This window comes from Schistocerca cancellata, chromosome 3 (genome assembly GCF_023864275.1).
Source record: "Schistocerca cancellata isolate TAMUIC-IGC-003103 chromosome 3, iqSchCanc2.1, whole genome shotgun sequence".
Taxonomy (NCBI): Eukaryota; Metazoa; Arthropoda; class Insecta; order Orthoptera; family Acrididae; genus Schistocerca; species Schistocerca cancellata.
The window spans coordinates 522,402,125-522,419,270 of NC_064628.1; the positions used below are offsets into that span (position 1 = coordinate 522,402,125).

Below are 17,146 nucleotides of genomic sequence, written 5' to 3' on the forward strand. Positions count from 1 at the left end.
TGCGACCGTAGCGGTCTCGCAGTTCCAGACTGCAGCGCCTAGAACTGCACGGCCACGCAACATATATGTAAATGGACAAAAGGGGACAAGAAAACCACAGAAATGTAAGAAACAGGATGAAGAGATTAAAACAACACAGCAGATTACCATGGCTGGCTGACCACAAGAATAAAAATGGAGAAAGCCACTCTGCAACACATTAAAACCTCCACCCTAGAAGCACTAGGGTGGAGGACACAGAGGCACAAAGGACATGCACTAAAACTTAGATCAAATGATAAAACCCACCCTCATGAATAGAACGTAAAACTAAATCAGCCGATGAGGCGTTGTCAGATAAAATTAGCAGCAACGAGTCCGGTAAACCAATATTTCATCACTGGGGCAGTAAAAGTGGGCCACTCAACCATGTGCCACAATGACAGTCAGGTGGGTCTGCAAAGCGCAGGAGGTAACCATGGGTCGCCCAAGCACAGCCAATGCAGAGCCAGCAGAGGACAACTGATACCCTGCGAGGGGCCTGCATAGTATTCTTCCACATATTCGTCATCTCCTTAATGACATGCAGTTTGTTGTGTGTACTGTTGTGCCATCCCATTTCCCAAAGGCGAAAAACCCTATGGCGTAAATCAGAACAAAGGTCAAGTTCAGAGATACCCATCTCCAAAAGTGGTTTCCGCATAGCCTGTTTGACCAGCCTGTCGGCAAGTTCGTTGCCTGAGATACCGACGTGTCCTGGGGTCCCAGTATTTAAGACGCAGAGATAGAGTTGTGACAGTATATTTTTTGACATTTCTGCCTCTGCAAATGTGCACATTGCCACCCCACAAGGGGTTATGGGCATTAAAATCTACCAAAAGTAGGAAAGGTTCAAGGAGTTGACCAATCAGTGCAGCTAATAGATTCAGGGGTACTGCACCAACTGGAGGAAGATATACATTGCAGACAGTTATTTCCTGCGTCGTCCATATTCTGACAGACACAGCTTCAAGAGAGGTTTGAAGGGGCACAGTTTCATTACAGATTGAGTTTAGGACATAAACGCAAACTCCACCTGACACTTGATTATAGTCACTATGGTTCCTGTAATATGCTTTACCTGCAGAGGGCAGGGGTCTGCATAGCTGGGAACCAGCTTTCCTGGAGGGAAATGCAGAAAGCAAGTGTAAAGCTTAACAGTTGCTGTAGCTCAGCCAGGCAGTGGAAAAAAACCGCCGCAATTCCACTGGAGGATGACATCGTCTTGAGACTGGGAAGGCATTGAACATTCACTGAGGCAGTTTACGCCTCAGGGTCACCTGCTGCCACCAACTTTTTGCCTGAGCAGTCTATATCCATAGTGTGAGGGTACAGCAAGATCCAGGTCCACAGTGTACGCCAGAATCTCCACCCCATCCCCAAAATGCACAGCTCATAGGTAGCAGTGGTGTGGGTGCCACAGAAAGGTCTTTGTTCTTGGGCGTCTTCTTTTTCGATTTCTTGCGCTGTTCCTTGGGTTTCCCCATGCTGGGAGGACTTCAATGAATCAGTCTCCGGGACTGAGGATGAGCGTGAAGCCCTACGACCTGCTGTTTTTTAGCTCTTAAGCCACTGGTGGGTGTCATCTTTCCCACTAGCAGAAACCTGGAAAGGGAGTGACCCAAGTGATCCCTTCCTAGCGAGAGGAACCGAAGCAGTCTTATGATTCCCTGGCTCAGAAGTGGGGACTGAAATCCCCGATGGTTGGGGGTTGCTCCTGAAGTAGGTGGTGCAGGAGCAACAGGGAGGGAAGTGGCCTCCACCATCAAGGAAGCAGGTGTAGTCTCCCGGTTCTGAGAGGCGACAGGAATTTGAGGAACTGATAGGGCAACAACTGTTCTCATAGTGGCGGCGTATGAGGTCATAGCCACAGGATGTAGGTGCTCAAATTTCCTCTTAGCCACAGTGAGGGTCAGTCGGTCCAGGGTCTTATATTCCATGATTTTTCTCTCTTTCTGTAAAATCCTGCAGTCTGGCAAGCAAGGTAACTGATGCTATCCACAGTTGACACAGATGGGAGGTGGGGCACATGGATTATTGGGATGTGATGGGCGTCCACAAGCTCAACAGGTGGGGCTGGAATTATAGTGGGAGACATATGGCCGAAATTCCAGCACTTAAAGCACCACATCAGGGGAGGGACATATTGGCTTGACGTCACAGTGGTAGACCATCACCCTGTCCTTCTTGGGCAATGTGTCACCCTCTAAGGCCAAGATGAAGGCAACAGTAGTAACCTGGTTATCCCTCGGACCCCGATGGACGCGCTGGACGAAATGAACATCTCGCCACTCTAAATTGGCAGGCAGCTCGCCGTCAGACTGGAAAAAGAATGTTATTGTGGAATACAATACCCTTGACCATATTTAAGCTCTTATTAGGCGTGATGATAACAGAAACATCCCCCAGCTTGCCACAAGCAAGTAATACCCATGACTGGGCAGAGGATGCTGTTTTTATCAAAACTGACCCAGAGTGCATTTTGGACCAGCCCTCCACCTCTCCAAACTTTTCATCCAAGTGCTTCGCGAAAAACTGAGGCTTCATGGACATTAAAGATTCCCCATCACTTCTCATACATACGATATACTGGGGCAAATAAGCTTCACTGCCATCCTTAGCCTGGCATTCCTCCCATGGTATGGGCAGGGAGGGGAACAACTTGAGGTCATATTTCTTGGCACTGAAGTTAGAATTCGCCCACTTAGAGACTGCTGGCGGCAGACCATCCCCATGAGATGACGTACTATGCTTCATGGCATGTCATCTGCTCTGATGCCACCCAGCCACAGCAAAGGCCACTGGATGGCCATTGCCGGGAGTCCCGATGCCCCAGGGTGACTGGCATCTACTCCTTGGCAAATGTGGGGAGTTAATGGCGCAGGAATCAGCAGAGCGATCCCTGTGTTGTCAGGAGCCTACAACCAACAGGGTACATGGTGGCCCCACCACAATGGACTGGCTACCGTGCTGGATATGAGGTGCAAAGAAGTACATGGTCATCATCGGCACAGGAAGTGACACTGCATAGGCATGGTGGAAGGTGCACCCAGGAAGGTGTCCTCGCCCAAGAGATGGAGAATGGACGGGACTGTAATGCGATGACAAGAAAGTGGGCTAAAGATCTCAATGCACAATGGACACAATGCACCATGTAAGGCGCCCTTTACCAACTGGCTCGCACTTCGGGAAAATTTTGAAAAATGGAGGTCAAATCCTACAGGGGACCATCATAAAGGCTGAAATGTGTGAGACTCCTTTTAGCTGTCTCTTACGACAGGCAGTAATACCTCGGGCCTATTCTAACCCTTGGACCCGCAAGAGGGGGAGGGGGGTCATGCTAAAGGAGAGGGTGTTCCATGTGTGAACAAACTCTTCAAACTCATAGTTTTAGTTTTATAACAGTGACAGAGTACCTTTCAGAGTTATTGGTAGTGCCTCTAGGCATGAATTCACAATTCACTCCGTGAAGGTCCCAGAACGCTGTGAGCATGACTTTGCCTGCTGATGGCATGATCTTTAACTTTTTTGGCACTAGTGATCCTTTGTGGCAGAAAACCACTGATGCTATCAATTTCGGGGTCAAAATGGTGAACCCAGCTTTCATAACCAGTCACAATGTTGTTAAGGAACCCATCACCCTCAAAAACGCAAAAGAAATTGTTGACATGTCCAATCTCCCTTGTTTCATGTCAGAGGTGAGCATTCCAGGCATCCACCACGCACACAGTTTCCTGTTCCACAGTTTTGCAGTGATGATCTCTATACCCTCTTTTGATTAGCCACACTTACATTATAGTTGTATCCGTTATCCGACAATTTTCTCTAATGAGTTCATCAACCCAATTCTGAAGAGAGACTTTGATTGATGTACATGGTCATCCACTTTGAGCTCTGTCATCACACACACTGAGGTTCGAACCACTGTTTCCTTCATTATGAGTACAAACAAAACACAGTTGCGCAATATTGATGTCATTATAATCGTCACCATACACAGCTTTCATTCTTCTATGGATTTCAATTGTAGGCATGTTTCCTGTGGTTAGAAACACTATTGCAGCATGCCGTTTCCCATGTGCCGACATAGTTACATTAAAAATCGCCATATTACATGTTACAGTTCGGAATCCTCCAGCGGCAGAGGGTTGCAACTTGCATCAGCAAAGATGCATGATGTGTAATACCTCAACTGATATTGAGCACAGAATAAAAAAAAAAAAAATGGAGGCATTATTTTTCTGCAAGCCCTTGCACAAGAAAAAATTTAAAACATCACATGTAATGTATTAATATGAAATGCTCAACAAAAATTCACAAAGCACAAAATGAATATTCTACAATGAAAGCAATTGTGATTGCAGAACTAAGTTATTCACTTTAAAGGGGGTATATAATCCATAACTGAACTCTGTAATAATAAAGCTGTTCCAGTGTTATCTTATCCACTTTGCTCTTAAAGAGATCCCTTCATGTGTACCAATTTTTAGCAAATTATATTAACTTGCTCACTTTTATTCATATTGCAGACATTTTCATATTATAATGTCAGTAAGCGATCAACTTACTAGCTCACTGTCATCATCAGTGAAATATACCAATGAAGTAGTTGTCACTAATGGCTAATCTGAAAATGTACAGGATTTTACACTAGCTTTTCAGAACTGATTACCTCACAACATTAATCTGCAAACTATTTCAGACTAGAATAGAGTAAATACTTGTATCATCTGCAAAACTTAAATATTTTGGTAAAGCATTTGCTAAATTGAAGAGAGTCAAACACTTCTCTCAAGGTGTTGATTATAACCACATAAAAAAAAGATTATGGCATGCCGGGATTAAGGTATCCCACAATAATGTCAATGGATGCTAAACTCAAGCAAGGACTGGACAAGTTTGGTACTGAGAACAGGTCAAGGCATATTGAAAGGATTTATTCCAGAATTCACAAAGTCATTCACGAACACAAGGAGTCACTGATTTAAGAGTTCAGTGTGTAGCCACTGTTGCCCCTCACTAACAGTTCATTACTTCATAAACAAGGATTAAGTTGAACAGACTGTTGGAACTATTAATAACTTACTAAAATAATCCTATAAAGTTTAACTAACAAATTAATTACATGACTAGACATGTGAAGAGATCCTACTACAGAACTTTTGGGAGGGGGAGGGGGAGGGGGGGAGGGGAAGGAGGGCCAGGGATTAAATTATTTCTGGACAGATTCTTTTTTCAAGAAAGAAAACTAAAATGCACTTCATATTCAGCTGTTCACCAATTGCAGGGAAGAAAAGACCAGTAAACATGCTGAGAACAGTCTATCAGAAAACTATACAGAGTTAAATATTTTCATTGTAAAAGAAGCATACCACATGCACTCTCATGGCTTTTTTTATTAAGCATGTAATGAAATTAAAATTGTATTCTGGTAATGCCAACACCCACCCCCGAACACAGACCTTATGCATTCCTGAGCCTGTGCCTGAGAGCAAAACAAATAGTTATAGCAAAACTGATAGTGAGGCAACATAAACCAGTTATTCTTGCATCAAACAATTTAAATTTATCACATACACTCATTTTTTCATGTAACTATTCATTTTAAAGAATATTTATCACTAAGCAAAATACGAACAAGTGGTTTTTGGATCCCATAGCTAAAAATTTTAGCACCATTGTTAATGACAACAAATCTAATCACTAGCACTTTCCAACTTCCATGCTTACAGGGCATGCACGAGTTCAGTTTATGTGGTTATGAGTCCTCAGCAACCCCCCCCCCCCCACTCTCTCTCTCTCTCTCTCTCTCTCTCACACACACACACACACACACACACACACACACACACACACACACACACACACACCTGGCATATGTGAGGCTGGCCATATTTGTAGTCAACAGGATCTTGCTAAGCATCTGCAGAAACAATCCCATACATTTTGGTACTTGTACATGCCAGGGTATAGACTAGCACCTTTTAACACTGTAATCCATTTGCTACATATTTTTAATCCTCTGAGTAAAATTTTGATTTCATCACCAAACTAAGTTGCTATTCACATCACCAATCCATTCCAACAGCAAACACTGACTTCAGCGTGGTCCACAAGAGCCTTAACTAATGAATATTGACTGTTCAGCATGTCACATCCTAAATTTTATTTACAATTCCTTTTACAAATAATTTTTGTATGCTATAGTGTTTAATAACAGTTTCTAATAAAGCTACCATAACAGTTTCTGATATATCTACCATGTGGACCATTTATTTCATATACTAAAATAGTAATAATGGCAGCTAATCCTGTAAACTTGCCAGTACTGTACCTCTGCACCAAGAGATGACTATGTCGTTATGTCTTTAAAGCTTTATTTGAAAATTATGAATATTTCCATATGAAGGGGTTGGTGCAAAGTGCTAATCCTCAGTTTGGTAAGTCTGATCACTTGCCTGTTGTGTTTATGAATGTATTACATGCAGGTAAATCAACATTATTAGGAAAAGGATAGATTGCTACTCTCCAAAAAGATACCCACTGAATTGCACACAGACACAACGAAAATACTATTCACATTACATCTTTCAGCTGAAGCCTTCTTCAGCAAAGAAAACATGCACACAATCATACAAATAAGCACACCTCACACACAGATGACCACTACTAAAGGCATCTGCAACCGGAATGCAACTCTCACTTGAATGGAACATGTAATTCCCTATGTACTGCTAATAATGCTGTCTATTATGCAAACTGTTTTGTCTTATTGTATTTATCTCCTTATCTTTGGATTTAACCATGCATGTGACAAAGCAGTAACACAAAATACACTTGTGCATTAGTACTTTATTCTGCCAACCCCTTTGAATCTAGAATGATTTAAAATTTGTTTATGTTCCCAAATTCCACTGAAAAGTTGGATAATAAATGGATTCGGGATTGCTACAACAATCTATGATGGTGATTTGAGGGACTTAACTGCAAGGTTATCTGTGCCCTAGATGAATATGAATGTGTACATTTTGAGAAATGGGGGAAAAATCTTTCTTTAAAAATCACATTACTGCAATGGTGTACCAGAGAAATATATTATCAGCTTTCTTTGAAGTGTGACAACACTGATAATAAGATACACTGTCTGTCAGGACCTTGAGCGAGAGCCACAGCTGCAACCCCACACACACCCTGCCCAAAAACGAAACCAATGTCAGACCCGTCCAACACTTGTCTAAGGTAAAAAATTGTAATGAAATCTTAAAATACACAGAGGTATTTTTTAGATAATCAAAATTATTTATAGACCACTAAGCAACAAAAATCTGTACAATTATGTGCCTCTCACAAAATACACTAATGTAAGTATCCCAGTTAAATGCAATTATGATGAACTTAACATAAAATACTGCTTATTTAGATCGGTTGGGCAAAAACAATACCTCAGGAAGTAGCTACCACTGTCTAACAAGAGAGAATAGCTCTGATTCCTAACAAAACTTTGAAACATGTAGTACACACAACTGATGATTATTTAAAAGAGAGAGCATGTTTCCAGACAGCGTACTTAATGACTTCTTGTCAGGGTCCAAAAAACATTCAGTCAAAATATGGCAACTACTAAAATTATGCCAGGTGCAGGGTATTCCAGAAGCTTTTCCATGACACAGAAGGAAGATAAGGACAGTGTCAGACATTCAGACATGGTCCAGTAGCCAGTATAACTACCCAGACTATTTTCACTCATTTGCAGCCACTTTTACACATAACAATGAATGTATTTATCAGTGACACAGACTGCAGGGGGACCTCACATGAAGTCATTCAATTTTCATCACAAGCCTACCTGGCTGCTACATTTACAGTCTCATTACCAGGGATTCCAACATGCTCTAGTACCCAACAAAATGACATCTATTTATCCTGATTCTGCAAAGAAAACAGTGTATTCTGCTAGGTCTAAGGATTGCTGAGGACTCATCAAGTGAGAACAGATGAGGGAAGTCTTTATATGGGCACACCTCTTCTGTTTGAGAGCCACCAGGTTTGTGTAAAGAATAGTAACTTGGCTAACATTTCACAAATACTGGAGAGTCCAGACTGGAATACCACAAATATTATGAAGAGGATAGATTGCTACTCACTGCAAAGATGACCTGCTGTTACAGACAGGCACAATGAAAAGACTGTTACATTCTGAGTTTTTGGCAAAAGCCTTCTTCAGAAAAGGAAACACACACACATTCACACAAGCAAGCACACCTCACACATACTTTACCACTCTCCAGCCAGAATGCAATGGTGTCATGTCAAGAAAAAGCAGCAATCTTGATTGGGGAGGGGAAGGAGGACAAATAGCAAGGTACAGGTGGTGGAAAGAGAAGGCGGTGCTGCCCGACGGAGTCTGCAAGGACTAGATTGTGGCCAGACATGGCTGCCTGGCATAGTATGAAGAGTCTGTGGGGGAGACAAGCTCCCTGGCAACAACAGGTCAGTTGGGATGAGACCAGGGCCCAATAAATATGGAGAAGAGTAGCCGGTCAGCTCCCCAAGAGATTTTGGCAAGGAACAGAGTGTGTCGTTTCCGCATGCAATTAGACTTTACCTGACAAATAGGAGGCAGCCAAGTCAGCTTTTTATCAAAAAGGAGGCTAAAAAAAACTGGATTATGCAACAACATTCAAGTGACGAGTACCCTCGTAGAGTTCTGTGTAAGGATGTGCCGTGAATAATGATAGTTGCATGACCTGCATTTTTGCAGGAGAGAATTGGAAACCATGGGAAACGGTGCATGGAGGGGCCCTTTGGATGGTGCTTTGGAGCTGCTGTTCAGTCAAGGCTACTAAATGGGAGCTGTACTAAATGCAGAAATCGTCAACATACAGTGCAGGGTTGATCAGTGGCCCGACAGAGGTCATCAGTCCACTGACAACAATTAGGAAAAGTGTGGCACTCAGGACTGAGCCCTGTGAGATGCCATTCTCTTGGATGTGTGGAGAGCTGAATGAAGCAACAACTCAAACCCATAACCGGTGGCATAAAAACTGATGAATAAACACTTGCAAGGAGTTTCGAAAGCCCCAGTTGGGGAGGGTAAGTAAAATATGATGGCACCAAGCAGTGTCATATGCTTTATGTAGGTAAAAAAAAAAAACTGATGAGGTGCTGGAGTTTAGAAAAAGCCTGACAGATTGCTGTTTCCAACTGGACCAGATCACCAGTTGAGGATCATCCTTCCTGGAAAGCATGATGGACTGGGGCAAAAGGCCCCTTGACTCAAGAACACAAGCATAATCTATGGCCAACAATCCTTTCAAGTAGTTTACAGAGCCCATGGGTGGAACTAACTGGTTGGTAGCTGTCATGAGACATTTTGTTTCTGCCTGGCTTAAGGATTGGGATGACGATACTATCTCACCATTGCGAAGGGAAGACCCCTCCGAGCCAAATGTTTTAAGACCCTGAACAGATGTAACCTCTCAGTAATATTCATGTGTTGGAGCATATGATTATGAATTGAATCAAGGCTTGGGGTTATATCATGTAACAACAAAACAGCCTGAAGCAGTTTCCAGTGAGTGAATGTTTCATTGCATGATTTGGCTTGGAGGGGAGTGAAACATAGGGGGGATGTCTTCAATTTGTCATTTTTGCAGCAGGAAGGTAGCTGGAAAAGGAGATACCAATGCTGCCATGAAGTGGGTCATAAGGTGTTCAGCAAGAACCAACAGTGTTACAAAGACCACCCTGAAGGATAAGACCCGAAACAGCTATTGACCATGGGCAGCCCACAAGACCACAGAGCTCTGCCAACATATGGGATGAAGAGGCATACATTCCCAAGGAGAAGATGTAGCACCCCAAGCACTCCTCCTTCCTTCATTCAATTAGATTGCAAGACTTGGCACAAAGTCTCTTAAAAGTGACAAGGTTGGTGCAAGGGATGTCACCTGAAACACTGCAGGGCTCTTTGGTGATCCTAAACAATTATTACAATGTGTCTTGCCCACCATGACACTGGCTAATGGGAGGGGGAGAGGGGAATCTGTAGAAAGTGGAATAGCAGTTTCAGCAGCATGGGTGGTCACGTTGGAGACATCTTGCACAACCTCATCAATGCAGTCTGGCAGAAATGGGGTGAAGGTAACAGCTGAGGTGTACAACTGCCATATGTCTCTTCAAAGAACCCAATGTGGTAACTGGTCCATTTGGTGGTGGCGAGGAAACAACAGGATTACTGGAAAGTGGTCGCTGTGACAAAAATGGTGGAGTAAAGCCACAGGACTGGGAAAAGAAATCATCAGATCAGTAGCTGAAAAGGTGCCTTGGGAGACACTGAAATGGGTACAAGTACAACTACCGAGGAGAGAGAATCATGGTTGGTAATAAGTTGGTCAAGTAGAAGGCTTCTACCAGACAAAGTTGTATTCCTCCACAGAGGGGCAGTGCAGATTGAAATCCTAAAGTAGGAGGAAAGTAGGGGGAGGGGCAGAGAGTTGTTGGATTAAGGTACTCAATTCAAGGTAAGTAAGTGGGCTGTGGGCTGTCTGGAGGTACATAAATATTGCAAATGGTGAACACTGATGTCTTTTGCACTCACACCACTATTGCTTCCACTGTGGCACAAAGGTGAATCCACGCAACATGGTTCTGACAGGATGGATGATTACCACAGAGTGTTGGGCAATTGTCACCAGTGAAGTGCATTTCTTGTAGAGCAACACAAATTACAGAAGAGAAGGAAATAAACTGTTTTAGTTCCAGCAGGTGACAGTAATATCCACTACAATGGCACTGATTGAACACATTATGGGTGTCCAGGATAAGCATGAAGGTGTCAGGAGGATTAGTCATGCCCCAGGATCACTGCCTGTCACAGACTTAGGTGGACTCCTATCTAAGAGCACTGGTTCATGATCCAATGGCATGGCGGGATCTGACACCTCTGGACACAATGGAGTAGCCTTGTCCCAGTTCTTCTTCTTCTTCTTCTTCTTCTTCTTCTTCTCCTCCTCCTCCTTCTTCTTCGCAGCCATTGATGCACTGGTGGCAGGGATTCTTGGGAGGGCCTATCCGCAATGAGCGTAGGGACAGACAAATAGCAGGCAGCTCTGGTCCACAGGTCACAGTATACTTAACCATTGGCTGGTATCATGCCTTTGATCTGTGGTGTTTTGGAGAGATTTCCCATGAGGGACTCCTGTCACCAGTAGGCGTTGGAGGAGGAAAGCGTCTCTCCAGGAGGGTGCAGAAAGTGGTTTCTGAAGACAGAGCTGCAGGAGAGAGGAGGGTAGTGGGAGAACTGGTTTCGAAAAAATTGATGTAGTGGGAATGATGGTTGTGACTTTCACATAATTGGATATATTATCAACAGGATGTATGCATCCATACTTTTTACATGCCTCAGTGTATGACAGACAGTCAATAGATTTATATTCCTGTATTTTCTTTTTTGAAGACTGCACAAATTAGTGAATGTGGAGGATGATCAATGCAATTTACACAGAAAGGTGGTTGCTGACAAGGACTACCTTCATGGGGTGATTATCTGCAGTTACCACATTTTGGATCCGCCAAGCAGCAGGATATTACGACCAAAGTGCAAGCACCAAAAACTCATTGCTCAAGATCAGCCATAGCTCCTTGTCTGTTTGTAGTGCAAGGTCTCACTGGAATATGATTTCTTGGACAATATTCAAAGTCCTGTGTGGAGCAATGGTCACTAGTACATCACCCAGATGTTCTCATGCCTGACAAGCTGTTGACTGTGCAGCAGAAGAGGCTGGAATCAACAGCAATCCATTTCACATTTTTCCTAATAATTCCACTTCTCTAGATTTATCTTCAGTATGTCCCACAAAAAATAATGGATTTGTCACAGTGAAAGTACCTCCATCAGTTACAACATCCACTAAATATTGGGGAAAATGTTTCACTCCTACATGTCAGGCTTGTCCCTCTTCCCACAGGATAACCTAGGATTGGTAAAGTAGTAGGGTTATAACTATGCACATTGAAATTTCTATTCTTGTGTGATGACATGGTTGGATAAAAGGAGCCACTGTTTTGATACAGTTTAATATATTTCATATGTAAAACATCTGCCCTGATGCCACCTACTCCAATCAAGGGCTCTCCCCATGGGTGCCACCCATTCGCAGCAAAGGCAATCTGCCACAATGGTTGTTGCCAGGAGTCCTGTTACTCCACGAAGACAGGCATCTACTCCTTGGCACATGTGGGGAGCTAGCAGCTCAGCCACCAGCATCCCTGAGTTGTCAGGGGACTGAAACCAACAGTGTGATCCCTGTGCTGTCAGGGGGCTGACATGACAGGGTACATAATGAGCTCACTACATTGGACTGATTACTGTGTTGGCTTTGAAGACCAAGTAAGGGCTCACAAAGGTATTGTGCGCAGGTGATCTTTAACACTGCACACAATAGTTGCTATTTGAGGTATTCTTTCTCAGTCAATCCACACTACAGAAAAATTTGGAAAATGAGGATCAAATCCAGAATGGGGCCACAAATTACTTCAGGCAGAAGGTAGTGCGTGAATATGCCAAGTAATAAAAGCAAAACCTAGGGAATAGCTGGGTTGACATCAAAGGCGGCCACCATGAGAAAGAGAGCAAGAGAAGGAAAGACAGAGATACGAGACTGTGGGACAGGAAAGTATGCAGGTTCTGCAACAGCTTGGGGCCCCATACTCGTACACACATACTCATGAAAGAGTCATGAGTACTCCTATGCGAGGAAAGACAGTTAATTCTTTTCCCATTAAAATGTGCCTATTGATACATAGTTACCTTCACATGTAATTGCTACATTTAAATGTATTTTTTTCACTTATATTTTCCTGAGTACCATATTTCGTGCATTATTCTCTGATAACATTTTTACTTCTTATTTGAAGTTATATTTTCATGTAGTGACGTTTCTTAAGTGTATATAACATAGGTAACCTAATTTATCATCATCTAATATTTAGATACCATCTCTTTCCTACTTGCTGGTGCCCTTCTTTGCTTGTTAATTACAAACAAACTATGTTGTCACAAATTTCCAGGTGAAATTTATTTTTTGAGGTGTGGTGATGTCTGAGGACCTTATATCTTCCCTTGTCAGAATGCCTGTCAAATTTAGGGAATTAGTGTTACCAGAGAGTATGTGTCAAGGACACGACAATAACTTTTGAAACTGTGATTATTGTTTTGTGGATGCTTTTGGCGTAGCACTGTGGTAGTGAATAGCTGATTAAGAGTTTGTCATTGTCATCAGTTGTCTGTGCTAGCTAATGTATATGAACTAATTATTTGTGCTGCATTCTTACACTCCCAAACTCTCAGTGCCGAGTGATTAATTCTGTATCACGGCATAGAAAAAAACAGTTTGAGACAGACAGTAATTTTGGTAAGAAATCCCACAGTCAGTGATTCACATTATTAACTGAACCTTCCATCATCTGCACCCTGAAATTACCAACAAAAGAAAATATATAATTAGACCCTTAAGGTGAAGAGGAGTAACACAGCATCTACTAATATGTTAAAAGACTGGCTACTTATGTGGTGCAAAGAAAATAGGATGGCTGTGACTGCCAACAGAGAAGGTGGAGAGTGTACAGGAATCATTCATCAAGAGCCTGGAGTAATCTTACAGCAAATAAATATTTGGAGAGATGACCTGTACAGTGATGTGTATGTGTTCTCTCTGTCTTTTAGTTGTGCAATCATTTTGTGATGCACTTCCAAAAGTTCTAAGGCTTTATGATGTTACAAGTATGGTTGAAACTAAACATTACACCCAAGAACCTGACAGATAAAATGGAGAATTATGCTATTACAATATTTCTGGTCAAACAAAACTGTAAGAGACATGATTAAAATGAATGCACATTGTATTTCTGCCCAATCCTTAACTCTCTGCATCATTAAGTGTAATTTATGAATTGAGGATGCAAGACAGTGGAAGAACAGGGGAGATGGACCAGGGTTGGGGAGGGAAGTGAGGAAGGGGATGAAGAGGTTGGGAGAAAGTGGGACAGATACAGTGTGGGAGTGGCAGAGTATGTGAGGGGAAGGGAAGAGAGCGGGAGGGCGACAGTAGCTAGCCGGAGGGCGACAGAGTAGCGGACTCATTTCAGAATATCGAATGGGGCACAATGAACAGTCCAACAGTGAAAAACAAATTATTAACAAGCTACAGGGAGAAGTAAATGACATGGCTTGTCATGTTCTGGAAAAACTTTATTGCCAATACTGCTTCACACATTGCCGTAACAGGAAAAATCCTCAAAAGATTCAGACAATCGTACCAGAGCACTGAATTAGCTTTGATTACCAATTCCTATCCACCAGGAACAAGTTATAAATAACATTTTCCTAGCTGCATGATATGTGATTTACAAGAATCTTAAATGTGGCTGCTCTGGCCAGTATCAAATTCTTTTGATTCGCACTTGGCAATGTTTACACATTCTGTTCAAGGACACTGGCACTGCATCCATTACGTGTCAGAACTGTCATATACAAGTCACAGTTTTCTGTGATATTTAAGAACTTTCCTTCCTGAGAGCTCTAAGAAAAATCAATGGGAGAATCTCCACAGAAGACCATCGTTTCCCCAGTACATTTGAGTTTCGCCTAAAGCATGACCAAGATGTTTGATTAAGACATTTATATTGCTGACAAAAGCTCTATGAATATACAGCAATAATAGTTTTACTTCTAACACTAATTACATATCTGAGATTTCAAAATTTCTTTCAAAACTGAATACACATACAGTCTAAATTCTTTTATGTCATTTTATTTTACATATATGCAACTTCCTCCATTTTTTATTCTATTCTACAAAAATAGTTGGAAATGCTAAAATTTAAAATTTCTAAATGCAGAAAATATCCATTTCTTAGTAAGTTTTCATCTGGCACTCTACTGGTCAGAGCATCAAACATTAATGGTAAGATAGATCTTGATACCAAATTCTGGACTGCAAAATATTTTCAGCAGGCTGGTGGGAACTCTGACCACGATTTACTGGTTATAAATTGCAGAATAAAACTGAAGAAATGCAAGAATAAGGATTATGAGTTTTTATAATAGCACTAAGCAATGACTGAAAAACAAAATCTGCACACACGTGCCTAAATCACAAGTGACATTGCTTAGCCCCACACAGACTTCAAAATACCAGTTCTTGGTACTGATTACACAGGGACACCTGTATTACAACAATCCCCACACATGACTAAAGGCCTAAGAAGAAGACCTTCTTGGTCTTTTTAATCTTCTGACTACTACTACTACTACTACTACTACTAGCCTTAACATGAAGTTTTGTCCCAGTCTTGTCATCCTGTTCCCGAACTCCCTAGGTAATCTCCACACTTTTGTTCATAATCTCCAAAACACTGAATCAGTTGTAAATGTATAGAGCAATGTTAATAGACCTTCAATGTTTATTTAATCTCGTTACTGAACTGACATTTTTGACCACAAACCAGTCAACAGTCCTACTCATAACCTTACTGCCGCCAACTTCAGCTCTTAACTGATCTGGTCCTGTCTATGTTACTTCCTCATTAGCTCTGGGTTGCAGAATCAGATACTATTACCCCACCACTGCACAGGAGTAGGCACAATTTAAGCTGCACCATCTTTAACTATGGTTGTTTCACAGCAACTTGCATAAAAAAAAGCATCAGCTGCCTTCACAACTGTTCCTCATTCTGTAGTAGTTTCCACACTTGTTCATTGGGACAACACTTATGTTGCCTAGAAACTGTTTGAAGAAAAATTAGAATTCCTTACCTCCTTGTGATTTATGTACCGAAATGTATTTTTTCGGGGCAATTTATTTTTTCGGGGCAATTTATTTACTGCACTTGATTTAACTGGGATTTCTGGAGAGACTGAGATAAGGTTAATTCGAGTCCGCTGAACAGTAAATTAAAGTAATGCAGATATTTAATATCCTTTACGCTGATGGATCTTTATAGTTCCTGGGGCGATTCTGGCAAAAAACAATTATTACTCAGAAGAGCAAGTACCGATTCATTTTTAATACGGGTAAACTATTACGGGTTAGGTTACTGGTCACCACTTGAATCACCCCACAAACAATTTAAGGCAGAAATTACAGAAAATATAGTGTGTAAAATTTCATGCATGTACTGTGTATTACCTTGAATTATATCCAGTTCTCAAAGTTCTCCGTACTGTATCTGAGAAATCAACATTATTGGTATCCAACACGCTCCTATTAAATTTCGTGAAAGCTTCATTCGCACTGATGTGGAGGCGTTCGATTGAATCACTCTCTTCCTACAATGAAAGTTAAGGAAAAAATAAAGCAAGTGGGCGTATACTTCGTAGACTATCAGATACATAAATAAAGCTTTCCACACTGTGTAAGCTGCCACGGCCCATGTTCAGAATTACCTCGTAATACGCAGCATTCTGGTCAGATTCTGGTAGATCGCTTGTTTCGTAAACGTCCGGCTGATCATATGCCTGCAAAAGTTAGACATATCACACAGTTGCTCAATTCTTTAACACAGTAGTTAAAATTATTGCAGGATCAAAAAATTCAGAAGCTTACTATGCCGGGCAAGTCAGCATACTTTGGATCTGCCATTTCCAGCTGTTTTCGTATCGAAAACTCTGTAACTCAGAGATAAACGTCATACAAAACGTCAAACTTAGCTGGAAGAAAGAAGTTATAACCTCCTTGGCTAATAATCACCAAGTCTCTACCACGCAGTAGTGGAAAAGTTAGGCAACTGTTCCCCGATTTGCAGAGACGAATATGAATACTGGCCTAGTGATTTGAACAGCATTAGAGACAACAAAAGGAAACCGAAGAACAACATAAAAAGTATCTTTCGCAACTCCTATTGAGCAAACAAGTCTGTCTTAAATGAATGTAATTTCTTAATTTTATGCATTAGGCTGTAACGGCCTCAGTCACTGTGCAACTCCGCAAGCAGTATGGATTCAGGGAGGTAACAAGGAAGAGGGGAGCTGTCATTATGTCACAAACTGGAAGCCGACGGCCGCCATCTTATTTAGCCCAAAACGTTAGGTTCACCGCATTTATAGCACTATGGTTGACTGCGCTGC

The 17,146-nt window shown here is 41.9% G+C and overlaps 1 protein-coding gene across 1 annotated transcript in view; it reads right to left on the minus strand.

The window, feature by feature from the left end:
* LOC126175334 (dynactin subunit 2) overlaps positions 1-16,685 on the minus strand; it is a 37,519-nt gene extending 20,834 nt beyond the window's left edge. Inside the window, exons 1-3 of the mRNA XM_049922053.1 lie at positions 16,626-16,685; positions 16,466-16,537; positions 16,209-16,348 (exon numbers count right to left, since the gene is read on the minus strand). Coding sequence (XP_049778010.1) covers positions 16,209-16,348; positions 16,466-16,537; positions 16,626-16,661 — 248 coding nt within the window. The 5' untranslated portion in view covers positions 16,662-16,685. The remainder of the gene's footprint in view (positions 1-16,208; positions 16,349-16,465; positions 16,538-16,625) is intronic.
* Between the last annotated feature and the right edge of the window lie 461 nt (positions 16,686-17,146).